The sequence below is a fragment of the Salvelinus sp. IW2-2015 genome, linkage group LG26 (assembly GCF_002910315.2).
Source record: "Salvelinus sp. IW2-2015 linkage group LG26, ASM291031v2, whole genome shotgun sequence".
Taxonomy (NCBI): Eukaryota; Metazoa; Chordata; class Actinopteri; order Salmoniformes; family Salmonidae; genus Salvelinus; species Salvelinus sp. IW2-2015.
The window spans coordinates 45,319,660-45,334,491 of NC_036866.1; the positions used below are offsets into that span (position 1 = coordinate 45,319,660).

Below are 14,832 nucleotides of genomic sequence, written 5' to 3' on the forward strand. Positions count from 1 at the left end.
GAGACACACAGGTGGATGGATAGATACTGCGATGGAAAACGAGTGTGTGGTGTCATGGAGAGGAGAGGGAGGACTGTAACACACAGTAACTGTGGTTGATGGAAGGAACACACAGCTGTGTCCCCAACCCCCCCAATACTGTAGACTGTCTTCCAACTCCCTGTCACAACCTTCCCTACTCCCTGTCTCTCCACCCCTGTTCCTCACCATCTCACCCCTCCCCCTCTCTGTCTCACCTACTCCTTGAGCCCTCCCACCTCCCCCTTCACAACCTCACTCGTCTGTACTTTACCACGGTAGCACTGTCTCTCTATTCGTCCCTCCTGTCATCTGTTGTCAGTTGGAGGAAGAAAAAGGAGCTGGCTTCAGACGCCTTTCACGCTCTCTCACCATCTCTCACCCTTTGGCCCGCTGGTCTTTAACTGCAGCTCATGTTAGCCCTCAGAAGTCAAAAGACCCATTCACAGTTCTCACACACTCTCTCCAGCAATCATGCTTAGAGCTGAGACGGATATACTTGTCAGGGAGAGTCATAGGGAAGATGGGTCCAATGCTGAAAGACTGACGTAAATGCATGTTGGTTTGAAAGCAATATCTCTGACGGTGGACTAACAGCCAAAACATTTCTTCTACACTCGTTTGCCTCTTGAATGAAGAGATCAAGCCAAAAAAACTTTTAAAGTCTCTTTTTGAGTCTGGACCCTCTTATGCATGTGATAGTTTCAAAGTAATCCATCGTGTTGTTCTTTGTTTCAGCTCTTGTATGAGGAGTGGGCGAGTTACAGTGTATTTTACAAATACCAGCCTATCGGGCTAGTGAGGTGAGTTAAAGTTTCATATTCTGAAACTGAACTTGAAAGCTGAGATTGCTCTGTTCTTCCTCAATCTCTGTCTGATTAATGTCTGTTCAGATCGAAACGTCACGATATGTTTTAATCTAAATATTTTTTACAAATATATCAAAAATCGGAATGGAGAAAGCGTTGTACCTTACTTTCTAATGCAGCGTGTTGTTCATCATACAGGAAGTACTTTATATGTGTTCTATTCTACTCTATTCTATTCAAAAGCTGAGATTGCTCTGTTCTTCCCATGCAGGAAGTACTTTGGGGAGAAGATAGGGCTGTACTTTGCTTGGCTGGGTCTGTACACCCAGATGCTGATCCCTGCTTCTCTAGTGGGAGTCATCGTGTTCCTGTACGGCTGTGCCACTGTAGACAACAACATTCCCAGGTTAGCAACATAAGGCCCCATACACAGCTTGTCAGAAAACCAAGGAAATAGTCATAGGTTCTATCCGGCAGAATCATARGGCATGTCTACGTGAGGTTACGATTCACACAATTCATTCACTGTGTGCAAGGGGCCTAAGACCATTGAACTGATTGAAGGTAAACCAAACGGAAAGCCCATAAAGTCATCCCCGGAGACATAGCTCAAGTAGAGGTATGACCTCACGTCCTAATCAGACATCCAATTGAATCGCTTCAAATATTGTGACAGACAGCTTTAGGCTGTAGAGTGGTTAACAGTGGGATGGTGACACACAGTAGAGAGGATCTGTGCCATGGTGACTGACAAGTGCACAACTCGAAGCCAGGCCAAAGATAGAACAAACGGACGACCGAAACGATTTATATTCTAAACTGAATTAAGACAAAGGTTTAACAGTTTATATTTATTACGGTAACGTATAGCAAACAGATCAACGATTTATGTGCAATAGTTTGAAAATACACTGAAACCCATCAATTCTGCGTTCATAGCCGTCACGTTGCTTCCCGCTCAGAATACCTGTCAAGCGCTGTACCTCTGTCTTGTCTTGTCCCTACCTTCCGGCTCGTCATTAACGTCTTCAATCATCTTCACTTCCTGCTAGCATAAATAATGCAGTTTAGTCAAGTATTGACAAGATAGACCAGGTCACTTCCTGCTGCCTTAAGCTTAGTCTTGGTGTGTCAGTCCAGAACAATAAAAAGGAAACAAGGAAACGCGTTCCTCCGGAGACAGAAGAGGTGATTTCTAACGACCAACATCTGGTTGATGTTAGAATAGACGACAAGGCGAGCTGAAGCTTCACCCCTGGCTAACGTCTCTCGTCTCAGTCAGGATAGTCCCACACTGCTCTCTGTGTCTCAATTCTGTGCCACAGGAGTTCACAGGAACTGAATATACTTGACTTAGCCTCGAGCTCCAGCGTACTACTGTGTTGAGAGCCTGGCTCGTGGGACTAGACCTAACTAAACTACACAATCCAGATCCCTGATATTATTGTGTAAATATTTTTCATCAATAGTCGCTTCAGCGAACTCTGGGCAGGTGTACATTCACCATATTTACAAGGATTTATTCAATACTCACTATAATATTATAATATATTAGATCTATAGAAGTTAAAAGTCCTTATAGCTTGCGGTGGTTCTCCTAGGATTTCTTTCAGMGGTGGTGGACAAGGTAGCGGGGGAGGGGGGTTGGATGTTGTAGAACGACTATGAGAAGGTCACTTCTGGTGATATTGTTTTGAAGACATTCTACTCCAAAATGCAGGAAAATGGAATTACTGTATGTTGACACCATCTGAAATAGAACTAATGCGTGCCACTGCACTGTGCTCTGTTTGTTACAAGTATATGTTGTAACTTGTCACTGATCTTAAAGGGATAACGCAAGAGATAATGTTACATATAATCTTAAAGGGATAATGCAAGATTTTGGCAATTAAGCTATTTTATTACTTACCCCGAGTCATATGAACACATGGAGACCATTTGTATGTCTCTGTGTGCAGTTTGAGGAAGTTCAAGGTAGTTTTCGAGAACCATTGCTAACTAAAGTTAGCGCAATGACTGGAAGTCAACAGGAACAGCTAACAGCTAACAGCTGTTCCCATAGACTTCCAGTCATTGTGCTAATTAGCAATTGCACTAATGCTAGTTAGCTACTTCCTTTGATCTGCATGTAGAGACATAAACGGTGTCCATGAGTATCCATTCTGTGTAAATACAAAAAGGGATTAATTGCCAAAACGAGCATCTCTGCAGAAATAAAGTATATATATGTAAAAAATACAAATACATATTTTTGGGGGGAGTGGCGGCAACAATTTAGCAGTGGCGGGCCACCTCTGCTAAAGGAATATAGGGGAAACACTGGCTTGACAGGTTGGCCTAATAACACTGGTGGTAGTGAGATGAAGAGGGCTGACTGTTTGCCTGTCCCCCCCCTCCCTCTACACCTCCTTCCCACCATCTTCCCTCTTTACAGCATGGAGATCTGCCACCCCAGGAACAACATCACCATGTGCCCGCTGTGTGACAGAGCTTGTAACTACTGGAAACTGAAGGAAGCCTGCGGGACGGCCCGGGCCAGCCACCTCTTTGACAACCCTGCCACCGTCTTCTTCTCCATCTTCATGGCCCTCTGGGGTAAGAGGCCGAGGCTCGTCCACACAACAGCACGACTTTATTTCTGTATCTGCACGATTTATTTAACAGGAACAATAGTCAATAACCAACAACTCAGATGGTACTGTGAAGCCCGGCGATAGACTAGCATCCTGTCCATGGGGTGTACTTGTACATCAAGCTGCCGCACACTACAAAAACAGGAAATAGGCTATTGCCCAATGGGCCGTTCTTGCTTGGACAAGACGATACTAAAATGTAACAGTTCAGGACTTAGCTAGACAGTTCATTTTTATCCGTCGTCCATCTCAACTTTTGTAATAATAAAAATGATATCGGCCATTTAGCAGATGTGTTTATCCAAAGTGTTCAAACGTGGCGGTAGTTGTGTGCTTAGAGGGCACAGTCAGACGGACAGTTTCCTCTGTTCACTTCCCACCTGCGACTAACAGTACAGTGCACATGTGTTTAGTGTGTGTATGTGATCCCTGCAGGAAATGAACCCACGGCCTTGGCATTGGCAGCGACTGAGCCACACAGGACCGCTCTAAACAATAGGACTGACTCCTTCTTCTCAGCTCCATCTATTTTCTTCTTCCAGATGTTTAGTCTCCCGGTTGTCTTCTTTCTTTCTTTCCTCCGTTCATTTCCCGACCACCTGCATCCACTATTCTCTCTTTCTTTCGCTCCTTCCGCCTCTTTCCTCCATGACTGTCCAAGCAACACTAAGCCCTGTAGACTAGACTGCACAGTGTCTTACTAAGTGAATTAAGCCACATTCACTTTAAAAACGGGACTCTTTGGTGGTGCATTCCTGTGCTCTGTTCAGTGTCACGGTAACGCTGGGCCTGTGAGGCCTGAGACTGAAGGGAGGAAGCAATAGACTGGAGCACTGTATGAGGGCACAGGTACAGCCCTGGGATTTATTTGCTGTTTAATGTGTGTGTGTGTGTTATTTTCACTACTGGGCGTTATCATCTGGTGGTGATATGATAGGCGTGGATGAGGCTTTGTAGTATACAGCACAGTATACAATTCAAGTATTACAGTATGTTGTGTCGTTGTTGTCCAACGAGTGAAAGAGTGGCGTCCCTCACTGTTGGAAGTAGGACGTAGCGCATTACCGATCTACTAGGACTAAAGGTGCCATTATAAAGGGCGTTTCAGACCAACTTAAGTAATTGAATGATACATATTTTTAAATAATTGTCTGTATGCCCTCCCTGCCTCTGTTGTCAGAGTCAATATTGTGAGCAGAAATGTTTGGTTATCCACAAATGTACATACCAGCATTCCTAATGTAGTCAGATACCTGTAYWCATCCYTAATKTAKTCAGWTACCTGTACACATYCCTAATGTAGTCAGATACCTGTACACATCCCTAATGTAGTCAGATACCTGTACACATCCCTAATGTAGTCAGATACCTGTACACATCCCTAATGTAGTCAGATACCTGTACACATCCCTAATGTAGTCAGATACCTGTACACATCCCTAATGTAGTCAGATACCTGTACACATCCCTAATGTAGTCAGATACCTGTACACATTGTTATACTCCACATAGGGGTTCTTTTTCATTCAATCACTCAACGTCAACACTATGGGAAACAGTATAGTAGTGGCGTCTCGCTCATCCAGTCTCCTTCATCCAGGGTCACTCATCCAGTCTCGCTCATCCAGTCTCCTTCATCCAGTCTCGCTCCTCCAGTCTCGCGTATCCACTCTTGCCAAGACGCTTTCATGGATGAACATGATATGGATGAAATGTAGAACATGTTATCGCCCCAGGTGCCTGTCTGCATATAGACTGCCACCGCCCTTTTGCTGTTCCACTGGACTAGAAAATACCTACCATCAATCCATGTCATCTCCACACTGAATCACATTGAGTTAGCGACACGTTTAGCCCCTCATCCCACGCACGTGGCAATTGATCATTTTGCTCATTATACATGTAATAATTGATCACTGCAATCTTAATTTTAGCACCTTTATTATGCCACACTAATTATCCTTCTAGTCTGGCTGAGGAACCATAATTGGACTGCCAGAGTCACTGATAATAACTACTACAAATATACCATTTAACAGACACTTTCATCCAAAATAACTTCCAGTCCTGCATGCAGACATTTTATGTATGGGTGGCCCCGGGAATTGAACCCATAACCTTGCCAGTGCAAGCAGCATGTTCTACCAACTGAGCCATGCAGGACTCCCTTCCACATAATTTTCTGCATAATCTGCACAATGTTGAAAAAACGACTGAATAAAAATGAACGCTTTATGGAGATAGAATTACTTTAGATTTGCATCAAACTGTACAATCTGGGATTTGAAAAACATCAAAACAGCAGCCCCGTCACTTTTTTGGGATACACAGCTGAGGGACGGAGGCTTTGGACGTGTAACCCTTCTCAAATTCATAGACAGCACTCTAGATGGAAGGACTGACAATCTTGTTGATATTGTGGATTATGTTCTTCCTGCGTTCAAGGGGCTCTCAGCGTAACTCTTAACCGCGTCGTGTTTCTGCAGCTGCCATGTTCATGGAGCACTGGAAGAGAMGGCAGATGCGGCTCAACTACGAATGGGATCTGACAGGCTTCGAGGAGGAGGAGGTGAGTGCTCTCCTGTTAGTGCCTTGCATTTCACTACTATTTGTTTGCGAATGGGAGCGCCATATTGTAGACTGACGAAATAACGCCGGGAGTTGTTGTTTGTTTCAAAAATACTGCTATTACTGCCCAGTAATATTTTCTCCACCAATAGTTAATTATTCATAATTCCATCACTAGCCATGGAAAGCGGAATAGAAGAGAAAATGTGGTATAACTACATTTCAGTTGTCTTGTCAGTGTTGTTTTACTTGGAGACAATAATAATAACTGGCACAATAGACTGTGACATCATTTTTTTCTTCTTCAAGTCCATTTTCAAAAAGATTTCAAGGTTGAGAGATTTTTGTAACTCTCTTGTCCTCCTCTTTCCCCCGTGGGTACCTACAGGAAGAGCTGAAGGTTTGGAACATTTCATTTTACACAAATATCCTTTTCCCCCTCGGTCACCATCTGGCTTTGCTACCCCTCACACTGGCTCTTCTTCTTCAGACTGTCCATGGACACCTTCACGCCCTCCTAAAGCAYCCACAAACTACCACGACTCATTGAACCACTACTCCTTCTCTGAATGCCATCTAGGGTTACAAAATTCTGCTAACTTCCAACTGGGGTTGCTGTATAAAACCTGGGAATTTTACAACCCTCATGGCCACTGCTTCTGGCCTGCTTACGGCACCTGAAACATCCTGTCTCCTTGGAGTCGGATGACAGGTCCAGCTCACCAGCCCACAATCTCCTGGCCTGGCCAGTCCTCTCTCTGTCTCTCTCTGTCTCCCTGACCTGTCCCCCTCTGCAAAGATCCATGCTGCTCCAGGCCAGCAGCAACTGCAGCCTTGTCTTTGTGATAATGTCCTACCCATCTCAGTAGAAATAGGTAGAACCTGACTGGGTACCAGCAACTGCAGACAACCTTAGTCTTTGAAAATCTTCTACCTACTTTATACTGTAGAACTTGACTTGACTTTATAACCTCACCTCGACGCAGGGTTTGTTGACCCAGTTGGACGGACAGTCACATCCTTAACGGCTGTATTAAATTCTGCACCTGATGGGAGAATTCTATGTATCCCAGTCAGTCCCCATACAGTGTTAAGTGCTTCTGCCTCTATTACATCCTTAGGACCACCCGAGAGCTGAGTACGAGCTCTGCGTCATGCAGAAGTCCCTGAAGAAAGAACACAAGACACAGAAGGTACTGATTGCTTATTCCTGGGTTTTTACTGTCATCCAACTTCTTCTGTAAATGGATTTGCAGTCTCTTCTTGACTCCTAATGTTTGGAAAAGTGTTTGCCCCGTACATAATGATTAATCCTCTCCTGTGGTAAATTGATGTGACACTCGTACCACACAGGTCTTAGAAGACTACAGTGAGATTGTATGTCTTATAACAGTCTTTACGCCTTTACATGACTAGCGTGTGTTTTGTCTTGTCTTCTTTTACCTCTTTGTCTTGTGGTTTGTTGTGTTTGTGTCCTCTGACTGTATGAAGCCTACAGAGATAGCAGAAGAACCAACAAACAAATGGAAGCAAACTGTTCAATCTGCCATGGCTGGGCTTAAACTGGTACTTTTAGTGTCCTCGCCTCCTCCCACACCTATCCCACACACACTCTGTACTATTCTGTCCAACACAAGCCCAATCCCAGTCATGCTCAATACATAGACTTCGGTTGGTTCCTAGACAAACACACACACACACACACACACCACACACCAACACACACACACACACACACACACACACACACAACACACACACACACACCACACACACACACACCACACACACCACACACACAACAACACACACACATCACACAACACACACACACACCACACACACACACACACACACAACACACCACACACACACAACACACACACACACAACAACACACACACACACACACACACACACTTTGTATTAATTTAAATGGGCCAAATGGAGGTGTGTGTGGACTACTCACACACCTCCGTTTAGCCTATTTCAATGAAAGAGAGAAACTGCTCTTTTGTCTGTAAAGCATGTTGATTGATGATTGCACATTTTCACAACAATTCCCAAGTAAAGTACAAAATAGCGTATAAGGGTTACAGTAAGATGGGACTTGACATCTCTGTCCCTTTGACCTAAACAGCCCCCTCACTAAGACCCCCATACCCCCCCCCCCACACACACAACGCACACATGCACTCTCTCCTCTCTCTCTCTCACACACACAAATAGACCATGACACAAACCAAAAACACACACAACACACACACACACACACACACACCAACACACACACACACACACACACACACACACACACACACGCACATACACACACTCTGTCACCGTCTGTCAGAACCAGTGCACTTTCTTCTTTCTTGACTTTCTTGTTCTTTTATTTGTTCGTTTCTGTGTAACTTGAATCTGAATTCTCCATAGCGATAGTGCTTGGATCTCCATAGCGATAGTGCTTGGATCTCCATAGTGATAGTGCTTGGATCGCCATAGTGATAGTGCCTGGTGCTTGGTGCATGTTGAAAATGGTCTGGTAATGAGATTGAGACTGTATGGTTTGTTTTCTTGTACTTCCATGAACAGCATGTTAGCCTGTTCTGTTCCAAAATGGCTGCTGGAAGGTGCTGACCTCTTCATCGACTTGGCTCCGTCGAAAACGGCACCCCATTCCATATACTGTGCACTACTTTTGACCGATGCCGTAGGGCTGGTCGAAACTAGTGCACTACTGTATGTAGGGAACAAAGTGCCATTTTAGACCCAGTCGTGTTCTGCCTGAGATTTGCTGCATAGAGAATGGAATGATGAGAACGATGAATGACTAAACGCTTGAAATATAGTGAATAAACTGTTGGAACACTGTCGTCTTGACTTCCAGGCTTGAATAATTCCGTATGAAGCGTTTATTTCGGGGTAATGGTTTGTCAGCATCAAAACACCAGCTTTTCTCCTCTCTCCTCTCCTCCTCCATCGCTGTTTGGATTCTTCTGCTGACTGGCTGTGATATTTCCCACATGCAAACAGTACCAGTACGCTTGGCTAGACCTCTGTAGATCTTAATATTTTCTCCCCTCTTTTAGACTGAAAAAGAAAAGCTGACCTGCAGAGACCGCTTACCAGCATACATGACCAACATAGTCATGATGCTTCTGATGGTGAGTCCAACCCATTTAGCAAAGCACAACTGCCAAGAGGCATTTAAGATTGAACCACATGCATTGTACTGACTACTAATACTGTACATTGTTCATGAAAAAAAACGTGTGCGTCAACAATGACATCATTTTGAATATTGAATAGCTCCCTGTGTGTTTATTCTATAGACTTACCGTTTCTTGTAGTGGCTGCAACTCAATCCCCTCTTTCCGACGATATAAAGTTTGTGCCTATTCCATAACATGGGGCTTGTGAAAGCGGTATTTTTCTACACATGAGAGGATCCAGACAAGAAAATCGTCACAAACTCGTCTGTAAAACCTGAACAGTTTTGAGCTACAAACTAATATGTCACCGCCATCGACAGATGAGACTCTCATGAACAAGTCAGTGTCGGTGGTTTGGCTCTACGACATCCCAAAAACTTTACGGCAGTCGTCTGAACTCTCTGTTATGGATGTCCTCATTTCAAAGAGGTTTTCTCACAAAACCGACTCTCCAGACCGAACCGTTGGGGCTACAAACTAATATGTCACCAATATCGAAAGGGGAGACTCTCACAAAGGTGTGGGCTTCAGGGGAGTGGTCTGAAGGTAACACAGTACTGGGCTATAAAAATGGCAAAAAGTGTATAGGGGTCAAATGTGCCACGAATAACGTGAGTAAACATGGGTCGAAACATTCTTTTTTCCTACGTTTTCTTATATCTCTCAGATATGGGACAGACACTTTGAAACCTTATTCCTTGTGATTTATTTTCTGGCTGTCTGTTTTGCCATGCACAAATGTGTTATTCAATGTGTTTCTATGGACTATAGCAGTAAAGGTCCAATTTTCATCAAATATTTTGTATGTATATATTTTTATACCTACAGTGGTCCTAAAATTCTAAATCAAATGGATAAATTATGAATTTTATTACCATCTTAAAACAATTCCATACGTTAGCTTAGTAGATATTTTGATCTAAGGGCTTAGATCTACAATTCCTAAACTGTGTAACAGATGATACTGTACCTAAGCGTTTGACGGCACGCTGGAAAAGATTGACCTTGTCGGGAGGCCTTATCCCTGTTACCTCTTTCCAGATCGGGGTGACCTTTGCTATAGTGTTCGGGGTCATCCTCTACCGGATCTCCATCACGGCAGCGCTGCACATGAGCAACAACCCCACGACGCGATCCAACGTCCGTCTGATGGTAAAAACCACCGCCGCAATCATCAACCTAGTGGTCATTCTGATCCTGGACGAGGTCTACGGAGCCGTCGCCCGCTGGCTCACTGTCCTCGGTACGTCTGACAACTTGTATAGAAGTAGGGCATGCACATCCAGTAACTAGCAAGTACAGTACATGGTATACAGAATCAAGTCATGGAAAAAAGATTCCCTATCTTTGCATGTCCTCGGGATGTCAGCCTGACAACCTAATTCCAATACTGTAATAATAACACATGCATATAGCACATTTAATGTGCTTTTAAAGACTGTTCTAAGCTATCAACAAGGCATTTTGGGTTCTATTTATCAGTGTCCTAGGTCGGTCTGACAACTTGTTTGAACAATTCCTCGGGCAAGACCCATTTACAGAAAGTAAAGTGTGCATTTTGCATTGACAGTCCGCCAACTTCCCGATTAGCTGTGTCACCACTAGCAAGGATTTCTGTTGTTCATTTCTAACAACAGGCCAGTGTACTGCATCACTGTGCTACCTACTTTTCCAACTGAAAATAGCTCCAGAATGTACTTGCATCTAAGTGACAACAAACGTACCGTCATCTGGTGTGCTGAATGATCTAATCGATCAAATGTATTTGTAAAGCCCTTCTTTTTTTTTATGTCACAAAGTGCTTATACAGAAACCCTCTAACACTCCGCTTTCTCTATAGTCCTAGATCTGATCCTACTATACTCTTCCGTGTCAAGTCTCGAGCAGCAGTGGTCTTCTAAGTTATTCACTAACGTCTGTACATCTCCCGCCTGTTTTCTCAGAGGTCCCAAAGACAGACAAGAGCTTTGAGGAGAGGTTGATATTCAAAACTTTCATCCTAAAGTTTGTGAATGCCTTCACCCCCATCATATACATAGCATTCTTCAGAGGCAGGTGAGTCCCCGCAGCTTCTCTCTCTCTCTACTCTCAATTGTTCTGTATGAGCTTGTAATGTGACGTGGTGGGACGCAATGGGACGCTATGCAATGCTTTTCTGCTATGCTATGCTACGCTATCTTATGTCATGTCATGTTGTGCTATTTTTAATGTCACAGTCTATGTCCGTGAGAGGTCGTAGAACTCCTCTCAGTGTTGCCTCTCCCAACTTCCTTCCTCCTGTCTCCTCATACAGGCTTGTTGGACGACCTGGAAGTTATCTGTATGTGTTTGAGTCGTACCGCATGGAAGAGGTTAAACACTTTTTCACTATAAACCCTCCTCTCAGTCTCTGAGAAAACTCTGCATCATGAACAGTAATTTAGAGAGTTTTGTTAAAGATGTACCGCATTATTTGCCATGTTATACAGGTATATTTAATTTTCATACGTTTTATCATATTGCATAGCATAGTGAAGTGTAATGTTATTAACAGCAGACGGCTACGAATTAAACACGGTTAGTTATTAACCTAGGAACATAAATTCAGAGTTCACGTATTCAAAATAAATCTGTATGATTCGAGTGCTGCTCTCTTGAAGCTGTCAATCAAAGTTCACAACAGTGTCAGGCTGGGATTCAATCAAACATGGATAAACGACTACGATTGTCTCTCTTGAGCCGATGTGCAGTGTTTACAGTGAACTTCGACCTCTTTGAATGTCGGGGAAATTGCCTGTGGCTGTGAGGAAGTCGTACATCTGGGTTGGTTTGAATCCCATCCTTAGTACTTGTCTTTTATCGTGTTAGTCTTTCTGTAGTGGAAGTGTGTTACAGTACGGAAAGGTTTAACTAGTCTTTTTTTCCCTCGGCAGTGTGCTCATGGAGGATGTCTGATGGAGTTGTGTATTCAGCTCAGTATCACCATGTTGGGAAAGCAACTCATCCAGAACAATTTGTTTGAAATCGGCATCCCGTGAGTACACACACAAGCGCGCACGCCAGCCTCGTCACACACACACCACAAAACAAAGTCTGTATATCTGACTTGCCTAGTTAAAAAAAAGGTTAAATACATTCTATAAATAAATATCAAAGATGCAAATGCCAGGCCCATAAGTAGTTTTCTATGCTGATATGATCCCAAATCATTACTGTGTTCCTGTCCCTGTCCCTCCACTGGGACTATGTTCCTGTGCCACTGCCTGCCGTTGGCTCTGACTGTAACTGTGTCCCTGTCTTTAACTGTGTCCCTGTCTGTAACTGTGTCCCTGTCTGTAACTGTGTCCCTGTCTGTAACTGTGTCCATGTCTGTAACTGTGTCCCTGTCTGTAACTGTGTCCCTGTCTGTAACTGTCCCTGTCTGTGTCCCTGTCTGTAACTGTGTCCCTGTCTGTGACTGTGTCCCTGTCTGTGACTGTGTCCCTGTCTGTAACTGTGTCCCTGTCTGTAACTGTGTCCCTGTCTGTAACTGTGTCCCTGTCTGTAACTGTGTCCCTGTCTGTGACTGTGTCCCTGTCTGTAACTGCCCTATATGCTGTATGGTGTCTTATGATTGTGTTCCTTTGTGTGCAGGAAGCTGAAGAAGTTGATAAGGTACATCAAGTCTAAGAGAAGGTCCTTCCAGGAAGAGGAGAGGGAGAAGAAGTTACAGCGTTATGAGACAGACCACTTCCTAGAGCCCTTCGCAGGCCTCACGCCAGAGTACATGGAGATGAGTGAGTCTCTCTCTGTGTGGACGTGCGTACGAGTGTGCGTGCTTGTGGGCGTGCGTGCGTGCGTGTGTATATGTGTGCGTTGGTTGAACCATCTGACACTGCTGGAGCTCCCTGTGAGACCTTCGGTAGCAGGACCAATCAGTCAGACAGACCGTATTCTCAAGCATTTGTCTTGAATATAGAATGTAGCCTTTAATTACATTCAATGCCATGCAAATCTTAATCTGGATATGCATGTCTTGTCTACATTGTCCAGTTTATTTAAAAATCATTTTCTTTCTCTGCTTGTTTTCTCCATTTTCCATGCACTTTGGTTTGAAAGCAAGGTAACAACAGCATTTCTGATTCTCCTTTATGTTCCAATTGAGTTGTGAGGGAACTGTTGCCTGACCTCTAGGTGTGAGGTAACAAAACCCATTCTGCTGCTGCACTGTGACCCGGTACATGTTTTTAGTATGGCAGATATTTCACACTACACACCTCTGCTATGGAAATTCGAGTGGGCATTGGTCTGAAATAGCTGTACTGTACTGTGAAGAAGGTTCCATTCCCATGTTGAATTTTATTTTTATCACATACTAGTGGTACACTCTTAGAGAAAAGTATTTTTTCGGTCGTCCCCATAGAACTGTATTTAGTTCCAGGTAGAACCCTTTTTTGTTCCAGGTAGAACTATTTTGGGTTCCATGTAGAACCCTCTGGGGAAAGGGTTCCATATAGAACCCAATAGGGTTCTACCTGGTACCAAAAGGGTTCTACCTGGAACCAAAAAGGGTTCTTCAGATGGTTATCCTAAGGGGACAGCCGGAGAACCCTTTCATGTTCTAGATAGCACCCTTTTTTCTAAGAGTGTAGGACAATATCACTGTAATGCTTTAATACATGTTATCCTCCAAAGGTGATAACATGTGAAGGAACACTGGTAGCACAATCCACAAGCTGGTTAGTTGGCACCTTCGTTCAAAGACAAGTGTCACAGCAGGTGGAAGAAGGTCCCTTTCAAGGTCAGCAGAATTGTAGCAATCTAGGTAGACTATTTTGCAGTCTCATGACAGATCACGTAGCACCTGGATAGGTGTTTAACAAATCGGCTAACCACATCATATGATCTAGCAATCTGATGCCCGGGTGCCCGACTGAGCAGTTGATGAYGTGCCACACAGCCATTGGCTGATGCGTGCAGTGACTGCAGTGTATTCGGCCGGGAACACTGTCACGTCAACAGGAAGTGGCACAGTAAAAGTTGTGGAAACTGTGAGGACTGGGGTCTCTACTGAGTAAACTCAGGGTTTATTTCTGTTGGCCAGAGGACCAGTGAGACCCTGTGATGAATAAAACAAATAGCCTTGTTTTTGTTGTTATGGCGATCTTTAGACGTAACCCCTGTCGTGAGAGAATTCTGATAGGCCTTCATGTTGGTTTAGAAACGATGGTCAATTAATTTCTTCAAACAAGCAAAGCTTTTTAGTCTGTCACTGGCACTGATTTTGGCTCCAGCTTCAAGCCGGCGGATGTGAATGGATTGATTAAAGAATTAGATGGAGATGGCTTTTATTTTGTATTGACTTGAATGCTGATGAAACCTCAGGTGGCTGGCTTTAGCAAATGTCAAAGATCGACGCAATTAATGGATGAGAGACCCACAGGCCTTTTTCCTCAGCTAGATAATTAGAGCCCATGTCTTTTGATTAGCTAGTAGAAGATTTGTATGACTTAAATATTTAACAGGGTATTGGATAATGTGTTGCAAAGGCTTTATGGGGGGAAAAAATATGTGATTTTTTTTATTATTCAAATTCTGTATTTGTGTTTACTACTATTGTAAAGTAAC

At 43.7% G+C, this 14,832-nt stretch overlaps 1 protein-coding gene across 4 annotated transcripts in view; it reads left to right on the forward strand.

Moving 5' to 3' along the window:
• LOC111952905 (anoctamin-1) overlaps window positions 1-14,832 on the forward strand; it is a 68,125-nt gene that overhangs the window by 35,884 nt on the left and 17,409 nt on the right. For 2 of the 4 annotated variants that reach the window (XM_070435314.1, XM_023971909.3), the window contains 12 exons: window positions 757-821; window positions 1,099-1,233; window positions 3,265-3,425; window positions 5,950-6,032; window positions 7,153-7,224; window positions 7,523-7,597; window positions 9,124-9,198; window positions 10,288-10,489; window positions 11,190-11,301; window positions 11,540-11,597; window positions 12,159-12,259; window positions 12,859-13,001. In XM_070435314.1, coding sequence (XP_070291415.1) covers window positions 757-821; window positions 1,099-1,233; window positions 3,265-3,425; window positions 5,950-6,032; window positions 7,153-7,224; window positions 7,523-7,597; window positions 9,124-9,198; window positions 10,288-10,489; window positions 11,190-11,301; window positions 11,540-11,597; window positions 12,159-12,259; window positions 12,859-13,001 — 1,282 coding nt within the window. The remainder of the gene's footprint in view (window positions 1-756; window positions 822-1,098; window positions 1,234-3,264; window positions 3,426-5,949; window positions 6,033-7,152; window positions 7,225-7,522; window positions 7,598-9,123; window positions 9,199-10,287; window positions 10,490-11,189; window positions 11,302-11,539; window positions 11,598-12,158; window positions 12,260-12,858; window positions 13,002-14,832) is intronic. The other 2 variants (XM_023971913.2, XM_023971912.3) reach the window with 1 other exon arrangement.